Raw genomic sequence first — 18,910 nt, 5'->3', positions numbered from 1 at the left:
AAAAATATCTAATAGCCAATGGTCAAAAAGATATTCCTGATGCAATGATGCTTTCTGACCCAAAGCAAACAAACACTTTAAGCAGCACCACAAAGGAGACAGGAAGGAAGCAAAAAAGAAAAATATAGAAATGAAGGGAAGAACAGTGACAAGTAGAAACAATTATAAAGACATGGGCTACTACATAATTCTGACTTTGCTGAATGCCTTCTGTATTGAAGGCACTGTGCCTGGACGTGGGGGGTACTGAAGGAAAAAAAAGGCCAGTCACAGTTGCACTTGCCCTAAAGAAACTAATAATAGGAGCCAAGTAGCCATGTACATAAGTAGCAATGTTGTGAGTCGTAATTTGTGCCATGCGAGAGGAATAAACAAAACGCTAAAGGAACATGAGGGAAAACAGCTATCCTTTCAAATAAAAACAATAAAAAATCCTATGTTTTAGAGACAGTAGATGATATTTTCTCTACCAAAGGCAATGGGAACCTACATTATTACCATATGCAAGAAGATTCCAAGGTTCCAGGGGGTAATTCCAAATGAAATTCCCCATTAGTGGTATGCATGAGAAGACAATTTTTTTTTTTTTTTTTTTTGCGGTATGCGGGCCTCTCCCGTTGCGGAGCACAGGCCCTGGACGCACAGCGGCCAAGGCTCACGGGCCCAGCCGCTTTGTGGCATGTGGGATCTTCCCGGACCGGGGCACGAACCCGTGTCCCCTGCATCAGCAGGTGGACTCTCAACCACTGCACCACCAGGGAAGCCCAAGAAGATAATTTTATACCCTGAACGTTTCCAGTATACTTTTACCCATTCTCATATCTAAGTCTACCATGAAACAAAATGAGGATTTAAAACTGCTACTGATTCTACCTTTCTAAGCGGTCCAAGATCAAGAACCACTCAAAAAACAAACAAAAAAATCACTACTGGGAGATTATGAAAGGTCATCTATAAATAAAGGTGATCTCCCAAAGCAGAATGAAAACACTTAAACCTTTATATCTGGGACTTTCCTGGTGGCATAGTGGTTAAGACTCCGCACTCCCAATGCAGGGGGCCCGGGTTCGATCCCTGCCCAAGGAACTAGATCCCACATGCATGCCACAACTAGAAGTTCACATTCCACAACTAAGGAGCCCGTGAGCCGCAACTAAGGAGCCTGCCTGCTGCAACTAAGGAGCTGGTGAAACACAACTAAGGAGACTGCAAGCCGCAACTAAGAGACCCAGTGCATCCAGAAAGAAAGAAAGACACCTAGTTCTCAAAAAAAAACACACACAAAAAAACCTTTATATCCGTCCTGCAGACTTATGTAAGTGTGCCATTTTTGATATTCTAATTGTATATTGCTCTACATGGTTCAATTCTCTAACATGGCAACTGACTTTCAAGGCAGTTCTTTTGAATACCTAGTAAAGCACATCATATATTTGCCTCTTTGAAAGGTTAATTACCAAAATAATAGATTATAAAATCTTGACTGTTTTAATTTGAATGCCATAGTAGATAGGGAAAGACCTTTAGCATCTCAGATAAGTCAAACTACCTCTGATGAAAGCTCTTGAAAAAGACCAAGTATACACTGAATACAAGATTGAAGGGTAGTTTCTAATACACTACTCTAACATAAAATGAGAAAGAAGAAACATTTCAGGTTTAGGCCAAAAGAAAAGATAAAGATAAAAAGAAAAAATGTAAAGGAAGGAAAGTCATGCTATTAATAATGTCAAAGTGTTAAACCTGAAAGGTACTTTTTAATAACAGAATTTATATCTACAATAAAAATATGACTGGCATATGTACAACTGCATTCTAATAATGAAATGCATAAACAATGCAGGATACATAAAGCAGAAAGTCAATAGAGACAAATATGAGGCTTTAACTCTCTTGTCTAAACTCTTAATAGAGAAGAGAGCACAAAAATAATTAAGATACAGAAAGGTGTTTTTCAAACATTTTTGATTGGAACCCACTGTAAGAGACCCATTGTAGATTATGACCCTAAACACATTGATTGCTAGACAGACATATATAACTGAAACAAAGGTCTCAGAGGCTTTATTGTAAGCGATACTTTGATAATTTTCTATTTATTCTACTTCATTAAAAAAAGTTATATGCATTTAGTTAGGATATAAGAAACTGACTTTATGACATGTTTGTGATCCAGTTTGAAAAAAATGATACAAATAATAAAACATTATTATCTGACATATAATTAAATCTACAGTTAGATTATATCTCTTTTCAAGTACACTTGAACTTTTACAGAAATTGTGTAGTAGGCCAAAAAGAAAATCTCAGTAAATTCATCAAAGAAATACTACAGACCACATTCTCCTGTCACAAAAAGTGAAAACTGGAAGTAAATGTTAGTAAGAACATTGAAGCAAAATTTCAGTCACTTGGAAGTTCAAAAAACAAAAGAAAAAACAAAGAAACCACCTCTTTAAACTTTAAGGTTAAACTTTCTTCAACATTTTATTGAAGAAAAAACAACAACAACAAAAAGAAAAAACAACAAAAACATACCAAAATCTACAATACAGGCATACCTTTTTTTACTGCACTTTGCAGATATTGTGCGTTTTACAAACTGAAGGTTGGTGGCAACCCTGTGTTGAGCAAGTTTACTGACACCATTTTGGTAGTAATTCTTGCAGTGTTTCAAACTTTTTCATTATTGTGATATTTGCTATGGTGATCTGTGGTCAATGATCTTTGATGTTACTACTGTAATTGTTTTGGGTGCCCACACAGTGCCCATATAAGATGGCAAACTTAACTGATAAACGTTATGTGTGTTTTGACTGCTCCACCAACCTGCCACTTCCTTCATCACTCTCCCTCTCTTCTAGCCTCCCTACTCCTTTTTTAAAAAAAATTTATTTATTTGGCTGCGCTGGGTCTTGGTTGTGGCACGCAGGATCTTCCTTGTGGCATGCGGGATCTTTAGTTGCGGCATGCGGGATCTAGTTCCCTGACCAGGGATCAAACCCGGGTCCCCTGCATTGGGAGAGTGGAGTCTTAACCACTGGACCACCAGGGAAGTCCCCAGCATCCCTATTCCTTAAGAAACAACAATAAATTAGGCCAATTAATAACCCTCCAATGGTCTCTAAGTATTCAAGTGAAAGGAAAAGTTGCACATCCCTCTCTTTCAAAAGCTAGAAATGATTAAGGTTAGTAAGAAGGCATGTCGAAAGCCAAGACAGGCCAAAAGCTAGGCCTCTTGCACCAGTTAGCCAAGTTGTGAATGCAAAGGAAAAGTTGTTGAAGGAAATTAAAAGTGCTACTCCAGTGAACACACAAATAAGAAGCCAAACAGCCTTTTGCTTATTATATGGAGAAAGTTTTAGTGGCCTGGATAAAAGATTAAACCAGCCACAGCATTCCCTTAAGTCAAAGCCTAATCCAGAGCAAGGCCCCAACTTTTCCATTCTATGAAGGCTGAGAGAGGTGAGGAAGCTGCAGAAAAAAAGTTTGAAGCTAGCAGAGGTTGGTTCATAAGGTTGAAGAAGCTGTCTCCATAACATAAAAGTGCATGATGAAGCAGCAAGTGTTGATGTAGAGGCTGCAGCAAGATACCCAGAAGATCTAAGATAATTAATGAAGGTGGCTACACTAAAGAAGAGGTTTTCAATGTAAGCCAAACAGCCTTCTAATGGAAGAAGATGCCATCCAGGACTTCCATAGCTAGAGAGGAGAAGTCAATGCCTGGCTTAAAGGACAAGTTGACTCTCCTGTTAAGGGCTAATGCAGCTGGTAACTTTAAGTTGAAGCCAATGCTAATTTACCATTCTGAAAATCCTAGGGCCCTTAAGAATTATGCTAAATCTACTCTGCCTGTGCTCTATAAATGGAAAAAAGTCTGGATGACAGTACATCTGTTTATAACACCAAATACTGAATATATTAAACCCACTGTTGAGACCTACTGCTCGGAAAAAGATTCCTTTCAAAATATGACTGCTCATTGACAATGCACCCAGTCACTTAAGAGCTCTGATAGAGATGTACAATGAGATTAATGTTTTCATGCCTGCTAACACAATATCCATTCTGCAGTCCATGGATCAAGGACTTTTGACTTAAAAGTCCTATTATTTAAGAAATATTTTCCAAAAGGCTACAGCTGCCATCAATAGCAATTCCTGTGATGGATCTGGGCAAAGTCAATTGAAAACCTTTTGGAAAGGAGTCACCATTCTAGATGCCATTAAGAATAGATGTGATTCATGAGAAGAGGTCAAAATATCAACATAACAGGAGGCTGGAAGAAGTTGATTCCAACCCTCATGGATGACTTCAGTGGAAGAATGAACTGCAGATATGGTAGAAACAACAGAGAACTAGAATTAGAAGTGGTGCCTTGGGACTTCCCTGGCAGTCCAGTGGTTAAGACTGAGCTTCTACTGCAGGGGGCTCGGGTTTGATCCCTGGTTGGGGAAATAATATCCCAATACTGCATGCAGAGCAGCCCCCCCAAAAAAAAGAAAGAAAGAAAGAAAAAAAAATCCAGGAGAAGTGGCCTCTGAAGATGTGACTGAATTGCTGCAATCTCATGATAGAACTTTAATGGAGAAGTTGCTTCTTATGGATGAACAAAGGAAGGAGTTTCTTGAGATGAAATCTACTCCTGGTGAAGATGCTGTGAAGACTCTTGACATAACAACAAAGTATTTAGAATACTACATAAACTTAGTTGATAAAGCAGTGACAGGGTTTGGAAGGATTGACTCCAGTTTTGAAAGAAGTTCTGCTGTAGGTAAAATGTTATCAAACAGCACTGCATGCTATAGAGAAATCATTTGTGAAAGAATCAACTGATGCGGCAAACGTCACTGTGGTCCTATTTTAAGAAGCTGCCATGGCCACCCCAGGCCTCAGCAACCACCACCCTGAGCAGTCAGCAGCCCTTAACATTGAGGCAAGACCCTCCCCCAGCAAAGACATTACAACTCACCAAAGGCTCAGATGATGGATAAAAATTTTTAGCAATGAAGTGCTTCTTAATTAAGGTACGTACATTGTTTAAGACAATGCTACTGCACACTTAAAAGACTATAGTATAGTATAAATATAACTTTTATATGCACTGGGAAACCAAAAAATTCATGTGACTTGCTTTACTGTGATACTTTATCGTGGTGGTCTGGAACCAAACCCGCAGTATCTCTGAGGTATGCCTATAACGATGACATTTCAAATATAAGAAAAAGGATTCGTCAATAAATGGTTCTGGGATAAGTGACTAGTAAATGATAAATAATGAACAAAGGAGAAAACGGTATCACCTTTTCTTTAGCCCTTATAACAAACTCCAGATGCAAGTTAAGGTTTAAAAAAATTAAAAAAAACAACTCATATCCATCAGTTTGGCTACAAAAAAACCCCCAAAAAACAAAACAAAAAAACAGAAAATAACAAGTGTTGGCAAGGATATGGAGAGAAACTGGACCCCTTGTGCACTGTTAGTGGGAATGTAAAATGGAAAATATATGGTGGTTTCCTGTATGATCTAGCAATTCCATTTCTGGATGTATACCCAAAAGAACTGAAAGCGGGGTCTGGAAGAGATATTTGTATACTCATTTTCACAGCAGCATTATTCACAATAGCCCCAAAGTGAAAGCAACCCAAGTGTCATCCACAAATGAATAATAAAATGTAGGTATATATACAATGAAATATTCTTCAGCCTTAAAAAGTGAGGAAATTCTGATACACGTTACAATGTGGATGAATCTTGAAGACATTAGGGAAAATGAAATTAAGGCAGTAACAAAAGACAAATCCTGTATGATTCCACTTTTATAATGTACCTAGAGTAGTCAAGTACATAGAGACAGAAGATATAAGGGTGATTGCTGGGGGTAAGAAGGAATTGTTTAAGGGGTAAAGAGTTTCAGTTTTGTTTAAGATGAATTGTTAATTGTTTAAGATGAAAAGAGTTCCAAAGATTGGGTGTACAACAATGTGAATGTACTTAACCCTCTTTGACCTGTACACTTAACTAGTTATTGCATATTTTACGTATGTACATTTTACTACAATTAAGAAGAAAATTAACACAGATGTGATAGAAGAAAATATGGATGAATATATTTATAATGTGGTGGTAGGGAATGGCTTTCTTTTACCACATCTTTTACCAGGTCAGATCAGGACCTAAAACCTGTAAGCCTTGAAAAAGATGAACAAACTGACCATATAAAAACGTAAAACTTCTCTGTCACAAACAACAAACAGAATTAAAAGAATAAAATTAAAAAACTTATAAATCATTTATTAGAAAATGAGAAAAAGGAACACAGAAAAAGTTCAAATTGCTAATAACATTTATGAAAACATACTTAATCTTAAAAATAAAGAATAAGAATAATGCAATTTAATTGCTTATTAGCCCTTTAAAAATTAAAAATGTTTGCAATATGTTAGCCTGGTATGAAAAAGCAGACATCTGAAAACCAAGCTGTAGTGTGGTGCAAATTGGTAAAACTTCTGTGTAGGGTGATTTGGCAATTACTAAAATATTACTCATATTCCCTCTAATTTGACAATTCCGTTTCCCAGAATTCTTCCACAGATTGTACAGAGGCAAAAATATCTATTCAAAAGGATGGTCACTACAGCATTCTTTTAACAACAAAAAGAAGAAATAAACCAAAACAACCGATGTCTATAAACAGGAAACTACATGAATTATAATACATCTGTGTATAATAAGATACACTGTGGTCACTAAAAAAAATTGAAGTACAGCATATTTTATATGAACTGACATGGAGAGTATAAAAAATCTACTTTTTAGTTAATAGTGAGTTGCATTACAATATGTATGTACATAATACTATTTTATCTAAAAAAAAAAGCTAGAATATATACAGGCAGGAAAAAAATACAAAAGAATACCAACACTAAACGAGGATTACAGAAGAGTCTCTCTTCATTACATACTGTTGTAATCATTTAATTTTTTTATATAACATTTTATTTTGAAGAAAATAGCCAAGCATGGAAAGTAAAAAGGTAGAGAAGGAAAACACAAACAAAAAATGTACATTTAAAATGTACTTAAGACATTTAGACTCACTGTACTTTCTATTAGAACAACTGAGCACTAACCCTTTTACCAATTACTGCTTTTCAACTAACACTAATAGACATTAAGAAATCAAAATTTCTATCCAAAGATATAATGATGATTCACATCTTGGCCACACACACTTAAAAAGGACTAAGGAATACCCGATGGTTACAGATCATAAGGCTAAAATGGTATATTCAGCTTCATTCAAAGGATCTTATACATTTTACTGCTTGCAAGGACTTCAGAGAACATCTACACAAAGGAAGTGAAATCCAAGAACGATAATGTCTTAATCAAGATCATACCATCCATAAGTGGCAGAGCATTGCTCTCTGGAAATCTTTTCTGATAACAGGTATAATTAAAATTTTTTTCTCTCACTTATTAACAATGGTTACTTTCTACATGACAACCACATCTAAAGAGCAACCACTTTAGAAGACTGAATATATTTTATCAAGAAATTCGTCAAGCATATACTGAAACTTTCCTCCAACCCAACCCCATAATAACCTATGAACCCATCTATTTTTCTCTTTCACTCCCCCTCCCCTGGATAATATGTGTCTTTATTCCAAGTTAAATAGTCCAGCTGTGTGCGCACTCCCATCCCCTTGATGCCTGTCTTCAGATACCTCCCCTCCCTCATCCTTTTCCTCTCCCCAAGCTTCTTCCCCTTGGATGCTCAATTTTCAACATTCCTCAAACATCTTTTCTTGACATTGCTTCCCCATCCAGCTGTTTCTCTCTTTCCCGTCTTGGAAGAGTAGTCTTCACTCCCTCAGCTTTCTACCGAAACTGCTAAAGGTCAACAGGAACTTTAATTTCCAAGGAAAGTGGTCTGTGATCAGATCCAACTTGACCTCTCTGCAACATTTGATACTGTTCACTATACACCACCCTGGAAACTCTCCTATCTTTAACTTCCAGGGCATTATCATTTTCTATGACTGTTCTAGTCATCCTTTATATCTTTCATTGGTTTCCCTTCCTCTGTCCATCATTAAATATTGATGCTTCTTACCATATATCTTGCTTAGGATATTTTTTGGTAACTACCACAAGGATGACTCCAAAGTTGATTTCTCAGGTTCCCACCACTCTCTGAGCTCCAAACTCCAATGTCCAACCCTCTACTAGACCTTGCTACTGAAATATAAGAGGTAACTCAAATTCAACATGCTTTGGTGTCTTCCTCCTAATCCTACTGCCTAATTCAGTTGACAGTGCCCATCATTCAGCTGTCCAAGCAAGGAACCTGTGAGTTACCTTTAAATCCTCCACATTTAACTGATCATCAAATACCATCAAATAAATACCATATAAAACTTCCCTAAACTGCCTCCTTTGTCATCCCCACTGTCATTTCCCTACATTTAGGCTTCAATTATGGCAACATCTTCATTAATGTTTTTCCCATACTGAAATGCTCTATATTGTGTACCAAATAAAGTCCATCCTCCCTGGCACAGCATATATAGGCCCCTCCCAACCCAGCAGTTTTTGTTTCTAAATCTTTTCAGCTTCATCTATACTGCCCTACACCTCCTCTTCCCTAGATAACCTCACCTATTCCATTTACATACTACACTCCAAGGCAACATATATTTCCATCCCTAGTTCACTGAATAAGCAATGAGTCATTGCTTAGGGTCCACTCAAAGTCATCTCTCTATGACTTTTCCTGATCCTCTACAGAAAGAAGGGATAATTTAATCACTGTGAATCAGACTGTGGTTCTACACTGCTTAATATCTTCCCTTATTATGAGTTACCACATTGTGCTATTTTAACTATATATATTTACATATCCTTTCTTCTTGGTATCCCCTGAGGATTATGCTTAGCTCAACTTTTTATTCTTTACGAGTAAAACATAGTAGGTTCTCTCCTGTCACACTCATTTGTCATTGCTTTATTCTCTCCAAACCTGCTATGCTCCCAGAAAAGTCAAATAAAAAAAGAGAAATAAAGTGTAAGTAATAACCATTGATAATTCTGGGCACTGTGAGAGTAAAATAAACCTAGGCAGGGGGAGGTGACCACAGGTTAAGTGTATGCCCTCATATCCAAAGGTTGGATTAAGGGAGCCTGGCCTATATCAAAAGTAGTTTCAAGTATCCATGACTAAAGAATGACTGATGGCTACGGCACTGTTTCAAGACCATAAAGAGGAGGAGGAATATTTTTAAAATGTGTACAAAGGACTAATACCACCTAATCATCATCCAAAACTCCTTCTTTCAACACATATTTACTGAGGGCCTACTATACACCAGTCAGTCACTGTTCTGAGCAATGGGGATGGATAGATGAACAAGGTCTTTGCTCTTACAGATCTTATATTCTAATAAGGGAGACACGTATACATAATGCAGTGTATATAGAAAAATACAGTACAGTTAAAGGGGGGAGGGGGGTGGTTGCTACTTCAGAGAGAGTGGTCAAGAAAAGACCTTCTAAAAAAGGGTAACACTTCACTAGGCCCTAATGGAACAAAGCAGAGTCACAAGCAGATATCAACAGAAAGCGTCTTGGAGGCAGATGGAAGAGCAAATGGGAAGAAGGAACGACCGAATGGGGTTTGGCATATTCAAGGAACAGTGTATCTGTGGCACAGTAACTGAAGGAGAGGGGTAGGAAATTAAATCTTAACTCATATTATGTAAAGTAATAGGATTAACTGAAAAAGAGTGATTACAGGTAATTTTAACCATATACAATTTCTGTCCTATAAGCTGACTTAGACCCTAAAACTATTTTAAATAAACAAATATAGCATCATCCCACAAAATAACAGAATAAGTTACTAGTTGATGATAAAGAAAGTAAGGTCAATATTCATATCCCACTGACAATTTCCCAATGTCCATATCCAGTCTGATCTTAAATCCAACTTCAGTGTCTTGACCTCCGCACAGGCCCAATGTGCAATTCTGCATCTCCCTCCCCCATGCTAAGTTAAGCTGCGTTTGGTCTACTGCTAAATTGAGGGCAGGACCTTTGATTCTCATTGGAATTTTTAAAGGCATGCCCAACGTCTTACAGTGGGTACTTCATACCTATTCTAATGTACGGAACTACCTTTTTTCCCTCAATCACTTAGACTAAAATTCTTAACATGCATTTTTATCTCACTCCTACACAACGACCTAATTGTAAAATCTTGCCCTTTCTTACTGTGATCTCTCATACCTCGTTCTTCTCTATCTGTACTGCCATCATTAAGTTTGGACTATGAGAGCTTCCTAAATGATTTCTCTCTCTTTAAACTCTACCCTTTAACAATACATAGTACTCATGACTGCTAGGCTGATTGTTTTTACCAAACAAGATTCTTTCATCATTTTGCCCTTCTATTCTTGCATGGATCTACAATGTAAAGTCTCAACTTTGCCTTAGTTTTCAAGATTCTCAAAAATCCACAGGATCAATTAAAATAATCTTTTCCAAAAGCAAAGCTCTCTATTTCTAGTAGGATGAACCCTCACCATTCCTGAAAAAAACCTGACTTCCATATTTCCAAGTGTCATCAAGACTGACCATATGATTTCTAAAGACAATCTCAATTTTAAGAGTAATTTACGTATGAAAAGTCCCAATAAAGAAAGATGGAGTGAAGTCTCCTTAGAAAAAAAGAGGAAAGCAGAAAAACACCTTCTGATGAGAAAAAGGATTTACAATTTTCACATTACTAATATTGATAAATAACTAAAACATTTCATTGAATTTCAGTTTATAGAGTGCTTTTATTTTAGAGGTGAAAAAATTGTGGATCTCAGATAATCTAAGTGACTTGTCCAATGTCCCATTTAACTAAAACGAAGAAGCAGAGGCTTCCAAGGACTCAAAATCCCATGCCTACACCCTGGCCTTCCCTGCCCTCTCTAACTACACAAGAAACAGATTAAAATATTTACTGTTAAAATATTAAAGTACCTGGATGTTTAGATATTAACCACAGCACGTTATGCAAACCAAATATCTGTTCAAAGAATGCACACAGGGATGTCACTCCAGTGCTTAAATCCTCCAGTGGTTTGAAATCAGGTAAGCTCAAAACTCTTCAGATAAACAAAGCCTTTCAAAATTTGACTTCTAATTACACCAAAGTATTTTAAAATATTACTCTAATGATAACTTGTAGGGACTCTGCCCTCACTGCTACATTTAAGTAGAAGAGTAGCAAACAAAATGGGGATATCAAAGATGAAGACATATATTACCAATTTTGAAATTTAAAAGCTGCTCGTGAAATACTGAGTTTTGCACTAAAAAAAGGTACTACTGAATTAAACATTAAAATATAACTTGGAATTAGACTGCTTGGATTTGAGCTCTGGTTCTACGAACTTGCTAACAATTTAACCTCCCTGGGGCTCATTTCTGCAAAATGTGATAATAATATCTTATAAGCTTGTTGTACAAATTAAATAAGAGGATGTGAAGCACTCACCGCTATGCCTAAAACACGGTAAAAGATCATATATATTCTAATCACTAACTGTTCGAAGAACACAGATTAAGATGGGAATGCTAATTTCTGACTCCTTCTCAAATCCTACTGTTCCGTAACAGTTAGCTGAAGAGGTTAAAAATGGTTCATTCACAATGAAGAATACCAATTATTCATTTGCACTTTGGAGAGCTCCAGGAAGTCAGGTGGTTGGCAAAATTTGTACGTCATCTGCTCTTCATTTGCTCATAGAGGCTGTGTTCAGGCACCCTGAATAAAGTCTAACTCACAGTAGATGATCAATATTTTTTGGAGAAATACTGGAATGAATGTAAACGTCTGGCAATAACATCCTCAAAGTCTATCATAGGACTGACTCACCTAGTTCTTCCTCCCTTAGCTACCACTCTGACCTAAATTCTGATTTTAGCTTCCATCATTGGGCCATAATCTAAGAACTCCCATAAAAGCGGAACAACTATGGAAGGATAATCAGTTGTAGGTACATGGTGCCTTTGGCAGTCCCAAAGCTGTATGTAAAAGGGCATGGTGAAGGACAATGCATCAGTATGTATGACATCAAGCACAAAAATTAGAAGCTCTTCTGCCTTTCTTCTTAAAAAACAAAAAAGAAAACCCCAAAAAACAAACAAACGAAAAAACCTCTCTATCTCTTGATGCTGAATCAATTTGCAACACTGTAACTCACCTGTTTTTTCAGTTATATCTGAATCAGGGGTGCCTGCCCTGCTAACTTCCCCTTCAGCATTCTCCTCTTCAGCACTAAGAGAAATTGGTGAAGAAGGGCCAGGCAGGGAGGGTTGAGGGGTTGCTTCGGGCGCTTCCTCAATCTTATTCCTTTTCTCAAAGCGAAAACGGTCCAGGTTGAAAAGATTCATATTGGTAGAAACCACCACCTCGTGGGGATGGGAGCTTTAAATGAACTATCTGCAGGGAGAAAATAAAAAGAGAAAAAAGAGCCCATGAAATCAATATAAAATACAAAGCCACAGCAGTTCATTCCGAAGGCAATTAAGAGCCCGCAAACATGCCAGTGGCTCAGGATGACTATCATGGCAGCGCCTCATTGTTAGGCCACAACAATCAGGTGGACAGTGGTATCCTTTTAAAATTTTCCATTGCTCTTTTCACTCCCCTTCGTTTCCCACCCCCCCACCCCGCCCCTCCTTCCTCGAACCACACGCTGACCCTCGTGCAACCTCCTCTTACCCCAGCACGCGCAGGCACGTTCCCCACGCTAACCCCCTGCGGGCGGCGCGCCCGCCCACAGTGAGAGGCTCCCTGCACTACGATGCTCCCTGCCTCGAAAAAGGACGTGCCAGGGCCCGTGCCTCGACACTGCGGGGACACAAAGGGGCCAAAGGAGGGGAGCGGCGGAGGCCGTGCTGGCGGGCACCCGCCCGGAAGTTGACGCGGCGCGATCCCAGCTGAGAGGAAGCTGATAGGATCAAGAAAACACAGGGAAGGTTCAGAAGTGGGGAGTGTTCTGCGGCACCTCTTTTAACGCTCGCTCGCTCGGTGTCACGCTTCCCTTGGTACTTACGGTCTTGCAGCCTCGGTGCCCTGTAACAAAGGTTAAAAAGCGAAAATAATTCCTGGCGTGGAGCGACGGTAGCCGGGCCGGGACCTTCTAAAACGGAACAGAGAAGCCTAATGAGCGCGTAGTGATGACGCAACACGCAGCCTAGGCTTTTCTCTTCCTCAGCGACTTGTAAGTGGAAAATGTCTAGGCGCGCGCTGTTGTCATGGTAGCCAATACCCGCCTCTTTGCCCTGGGAGCTTGCTTGCGGCCTGTTTCTTCAGGTTAGCCAGAAAGTTGTTAAATAAAACAATAATAAATAGCACAATGACAATATATAGCCTAATAATAATATTTAATATAATATATGATATATTATAATCTATAATATTTACATAATATGTCGACAGTATAACACCATTGTTCTAAAGCCTTTACGTATAATCTCAAGAAGGCTGTTTTTATAAAATAAGGAAACTGAGGCCTGCAGATGTTAAGTAGTTAATTTGGTAAAGAGGAAAACCCAGGTATGTTGAGCTTCAAAGCGTATGAACTGCCTCCGCACTGTTGGCTGGATTGTTCCTAGAGTGGAATATGACAATTAATTCCGATATCTTAATGGAAATATTACTTTAAGAATATTTCCTCCCTTTGTTCTAATATTAAACAGGCAATTTTCTGAGTCGTAATTTGATCCACTGGTTGGCATTTACCTTGAAGAAGAATTACTACAAGTCATTATTCTGCCAAATACATTGGTCACTGTAAACTCAAATTAGCACTCTGTTTATAAATCAGTGTTTTGAATTGCAGAACACGAACCCACAATTTCATCACATGTGGGCACGCTTATAAAATTAAATGTATAGGCCCATAAAATTCAGGGTCAACGACTGAACAATTGGGATTTCCATTGTACCTATCTTTAATATCCCATGAAATGCCCTAGATTTATGCATGCATGTTAAATTATGTGATCAATGGTTACATCAACTTATAAATAGTAAAGTATTTTTGGTGTTGAAAAATATTTGCTTTAAGATCTACTCCCTTAGCCACTTTCAAATATGCAATACAGTATGATTAACTGTAGTCACCATGCTGTACGTGTAATAGAAAAAAAGGAATATTTGCTTTATATTCAGAAAGATCTAGCATTGAAAATGGATTCCATTAGCTGAATGACTTTGAGCAAATTGTATATAACATCTCTAAGTCTCATTTTCCCCATCTTTTAATTGTGGTTGATGATACTGTTGACCTCTTAGGGCAATTTTCTGCAGCAGTCCTAACTCCTTGACATTTTGTAGAGCTGGGACAAGAGTGGAAATGGAGACCCACATACCATATATCTAAATATTGAAACATTATAAATACAAGAGCTAACAAAATGTAAAATTATAATATGTTCGTTCTATCATCCTATTTTGAAAATGATCTGGAAAGCAAGGCTGAATTTAGAATTCCTATGTGTCAGAATGTGGGAGATTCAAAGAGCATTGGTCGGCACATGTATCCTGCCTTCCCTGTGTCACCTCCTCCCACTTAGTTTGATACCATTGGAGGCCTTGTGTTCATGCATATGGACACCCACCTCAAATGTCCAAGTCTGACCCTGCCTAGGGTTGGCATATTTTTAAAAATGTATGCTGTGTTAAATTTGAATTTTAGATAAACAACGAATACTTTTTTAGTATAATTATGTCCCATGCAATACTTGGAACTTATTCATACTAAACAGTTATGTGTTGTTTGTCTGAAATTCAAATTTAACAAAGTACCCTGTATTAAATTTGGCAAACCTACTCCCACCCCACTGCTCCATCACCTCTCTGACCTAGGGGCCTTTTTGCTGGGTCTAAGGATATAGATACTAGAAGCACTATTGGCCCTCAGCAGAAAAGACCTGGGGAAAAAATCACTGTTAGCCATTTTGGAGCCTTATGAGCAGAGAATTTTGAGAGCCAGGTACTCAAAAGCATTCCCCCCTGCGTCAGGAACTGACTTTATTATTTTAAGGAATAAAATATTCATTAGGTATGTGACTTTTGCTGAAGTTTTTGGTTCATTCTCACTGACAATGGTCATGACTATTTAATTATTTTTTTATGTTTATTTTTTGTTTTTTTAAAACTTTTTAAAATTTTTAATTGAAGTATTGTTGATTTATGATGTGCATTAGTTTCTGGTGTACAGCAAAGTGGTTCAGTTATACGTATGTGTGTGTGTATTTATATATATATATATTCTTTTTCAGATTCTTTTCCCTTATAGGTTATTACAAAATGTGGAGTATAGTTTTCTGTGCTATGCAGTAGGTCCTTGTTGGTTATCTATTTATATGTAGCTTTATATGTGTATATATATATATATATATATATATAAAATGAAATATTACTCAGCCATAAAAAAGAATGAAATAATGCCATTTACAGCAACATGGATGGACCTAGAGATTATCATACTAAGTAAAGTAAGCCAGACAGAGAAAGACAAATATCATATGATATCACTTACGTGTGGAATCTAAAAAAAAAAGTGATATGATACAAAAGAACTTATATATGAAACAGATCCACAGATGTAGAAAACAAACTTATGGTTACCAAAGCGAAAAGATAGGGGGAGGGGTAAATTAGGAGTTTGGGATTAACGTATACACACTACTATCAAAAGCATTTTTTAAACATCAAGGCACAGGTTCTGAGTGAACATCTCCCTCACAGATTCCTTGCCCTTTGGGACTGGATGTAGCTGAAAAAGAGCCAAATTGAGCCCTGTAAAGCACTAAGTCCAGTATAGGAAGCGTTCTCTCCCAGTTCTAAGTGTGGGGTGGTTCTGCAGCATTCATTGACCTGGGAGAATTACAATGATGATCCAAGATTGGGAGTTTGATTGATGATGGATCAAAACATTAAGAGAGTATATAACAAAGTAACACAGACTGCCATAACGAAGTACCACAGAAAGGGTTGCTTGCACAGCAGAAGTTTATTTTCTTACAGCTCTGAAGGCTAGAAGTCCAGTTTCAAGGTGTTGACAGTGTTGGTTTCTTCTGAAGATCATGAGGGAAGGATCTGCTCTAAGCCTCTCACTTTGGCTTATAGATGGCTGTCTTCTCCCCAACTTTACATAGTCTTCCGTCTGTACTTGTCTGTGTACAAGTTTCCTTTTTTAAGAAAAGGACACATCCTATTGGATTAGGGCCCACTTAATGACCATACTTTAACTTAATTACCTTTAGATAGGTTTAAAAAGCCTATCTCCAAGTGTAGTCACATTATGAGATACTGGGGGTTAGAATTTCAACATATGAATTTGGTGTGGGGGGAGGGGGATGGAGAAACAATGTATCTCGTAACAGGCACAAGAGAGTGGAAGGACTCTCTATTTGGACCTGAAATCTTCTAGAATGATAGCAGGAGTTGGGGCTGAAAAACAGTCCTCTGATTTTTCTTCCTTCTGACCCTAAATATGGTCATTCTCCAAAGTTCAGTCCTTGGTCCTCTGCCTGTCTCACTCTGCTCTTTCCCAGAGTGGTCTGATTATGGTGGTGACTAATTTGTCAAATCTTACTCAAATATAGACTTAAAAGAAGTTAATCTTACTGTTTATAAATTATAACTCCGTAAACATAACAATTTAAAAAAAGTGACTGTAAACATTTAATTATTGATATGGAAGAAAAATTTGAAAACCACCTTCTCTCCTAGAATGCATAGGGAAAAAAACAAAGAGATGAAATCAATAAGATTTAAAGAAGTGATAAATACAGGAGTCAGAAGACTGAGAAACAACCTTTGATTAATTAATATAATCAAAGAAAATGTCCAGAATAAATAATGAAAACTATAATAGAAAATGTTCAGGAGTTTTCATTAGTCTGCAAGTGAAAGAGTGCATTGGGTTCAAGACAGCAGCAATTAAAAGAGACTATCTACTAAAAATATCCTAAAGAATTATTTTTTAATTTCAAGAATTAAAAACAACGTCTTGCAAGCATTTTTTTTCCACCATAAAACCCCCTACAGCCTACAAAGGGACAAAAAAAAATCAGTCAAAAACTTGTTCGTTAAACTAAATGCCTGAAGGTAATTATGCAATATCTACAAAGATTTGAGGGAAAAGATTGGGACTCAGTAATTTTCTAGATCTCATATATATTATTAATTTATGCAAGAAAAAAATTTCAAATTTTATTTCTTGGGAATACATCTTCCTTAAAATGTTCCTAAAGACATAAATCCAGCTGACAGGGTAAAAAAATGAAGGTTTCAAGAATGGACAATTCATGGTGTAAAAGTATTCTGTTAAGACTAAAGATAGTTAGGACTTAATAATTATAAATATGGTGTACTAGTCCACTTTTTGTTGCATAACCCCTACAAAATTTTAGTTGCATAAAACAATAAGCTTGATTGGCTAATGTGGCTCAACTTCAGGCTACAATAACTATTTGCACATAGTACATACTCAGTAAATACTTGTTTAGTGAGTTAAAGATATTAATAACTAGACCAAATGTCTAAGCATACAGATAACGAGAAATAAATTTTAAAATAAGCTGAGTATCTTCAAAATGATACATGCTATGGAAGAACAACATGAACCAGAGTTTACAAATCTCAGGAAAGAGGTGACATACCTCAAGAAAGGAAGAGAAGTAAAAGAAAAAAAAAATTAGAAAGGTAGATTAAACTGGTTGTATCACGTAGATAAACAACATAACAGATAATGCCTTAAGAGAAATAGAGGGTGAAAAGGATTAAAAAAATTAAAACTAAAAATATAAAGGCAAAGATATTTCAAGAGAAAATAATAAATATTGAAGATAAACAAAGAAGATCCAACATAATTATAATTGAAGTCACTACAGAAGGAAGCCAAAGCAAAGGTGTGGAAGAAATAACTCAAAACTATAATTCAAAAAACATTTCCTGAAAATTACAAGGATTTGAAACTATGTATTGAAAGAGTACATCATTTACCTAAGAATATCAACCCGATGGCCAACACCAAGACATATTCTAGTAAAATTTAGACTTTAAAGAAAAATTTTAAATATTCCTTGAACATTTAGACAGAAGCAAGCAAGTGACCTATAAGGGAAAGAAAATTATATTATAGACACACTTTTAACAGCAAGTCTTCATGCCAGAAGAAAATGGAATATTGTATTTAGGATGCTCATGGAAATAAAATGTGACCCAAGAATTTTATATTCAGCAAAAGTGCCTTTCAAATATAAAGACACAGGTAAGCTATCAACGTCATGCCAGAACTCTGTGGATATTGCTCTCTTGAGCACTCCTGAAGAATCTACTAGAAAATGAGCTTCATAAAACCAAACTGTCAATAGAGACAATGAAGTGAGGACAGATATCAAGCACTAACTACATGGTTATTTATAGAACAAAGACAATATGAAGTTTCAAAGGCAAAGAGTATAGTATTTAATGGCTGTATGATCTGTCAATGCATACCTCTTAAAATGGGGAGAGAATGGTAGGAACATATGAAAAAAATACTTTCTTAGCTTTTTAGTAATTGTATTGCAGTAAGTGTATTAGTATTAGACTGTTATGTGTATATTATTGGGCAAAGCAAATGAATAACTCTATCATTTCTTGTTTCTTTGAGAACCAGAATCCTCAAGTAGAAGAAAGGAGCTAAATGTGTTAGAGGTTAGAGTGCAAATCCTAGAGTGCAGAGTGGTCCTTTATTTGAACTGAAAATATCTGTAGGAACTTATGAGGTTTGATACACACTATATATATATAAATGCATTGTATGTGGGTTTCCTATTTGTGTTCAC

At 36.9% G+C, this 18,910-nt stretch overlaps 1 protein-coding gene across 1 annotated transcript in view; it reads right to left on the bottom strand.

Moving 5' to 3' along the window:
* SMARCAD1 (SNF2 related chromatin remodeling ATPase with DExD box 1) overlaps window positions 1-12,922 on the bottom strand; it is a 69,808-nt gene extending 56,886 nt beyond the window's left edge. Inside the window, exons 1-2 of the mRNA XM_082653118.1 lie at window positions 12,786-12,922; window positions 12,265-12,503 (exon numbers count right to left, since the gene is read on the bottom strand). Of these exons, the coding sequence (XP_082509244.1) occupies window positions 12,265-12,454 (190 nt within the window). The 5' untranslated portion in view covers window positions 12,455-12,503; window positions 12,786-12,922. The remainder of the gene's footprint in view (window positions 1-12,264; window positions 12,504-12,785) is intronic.
* Window positions 12,923-18,910: the final 5,988 nt, after the last annotated feature.

The sequence above is a fragment of the Grampus griseus genome (assembly GCF_964374135.1).
Source record: "Grampus griseus genome assembly, chromosome: 4".
In the NCBI taxonomy this organism is placed as follows: Eukaryota; Metazoa; Chordata; class Mammalia; order Artiodactyla; family Delphinidae; genus Grampus; species Grampus griseus.
The sequence above is the reverse complement of the archived record's forward strand: the minus strand, read 5'-3'. Positions and strand labels throughout refer to the sequence as shown.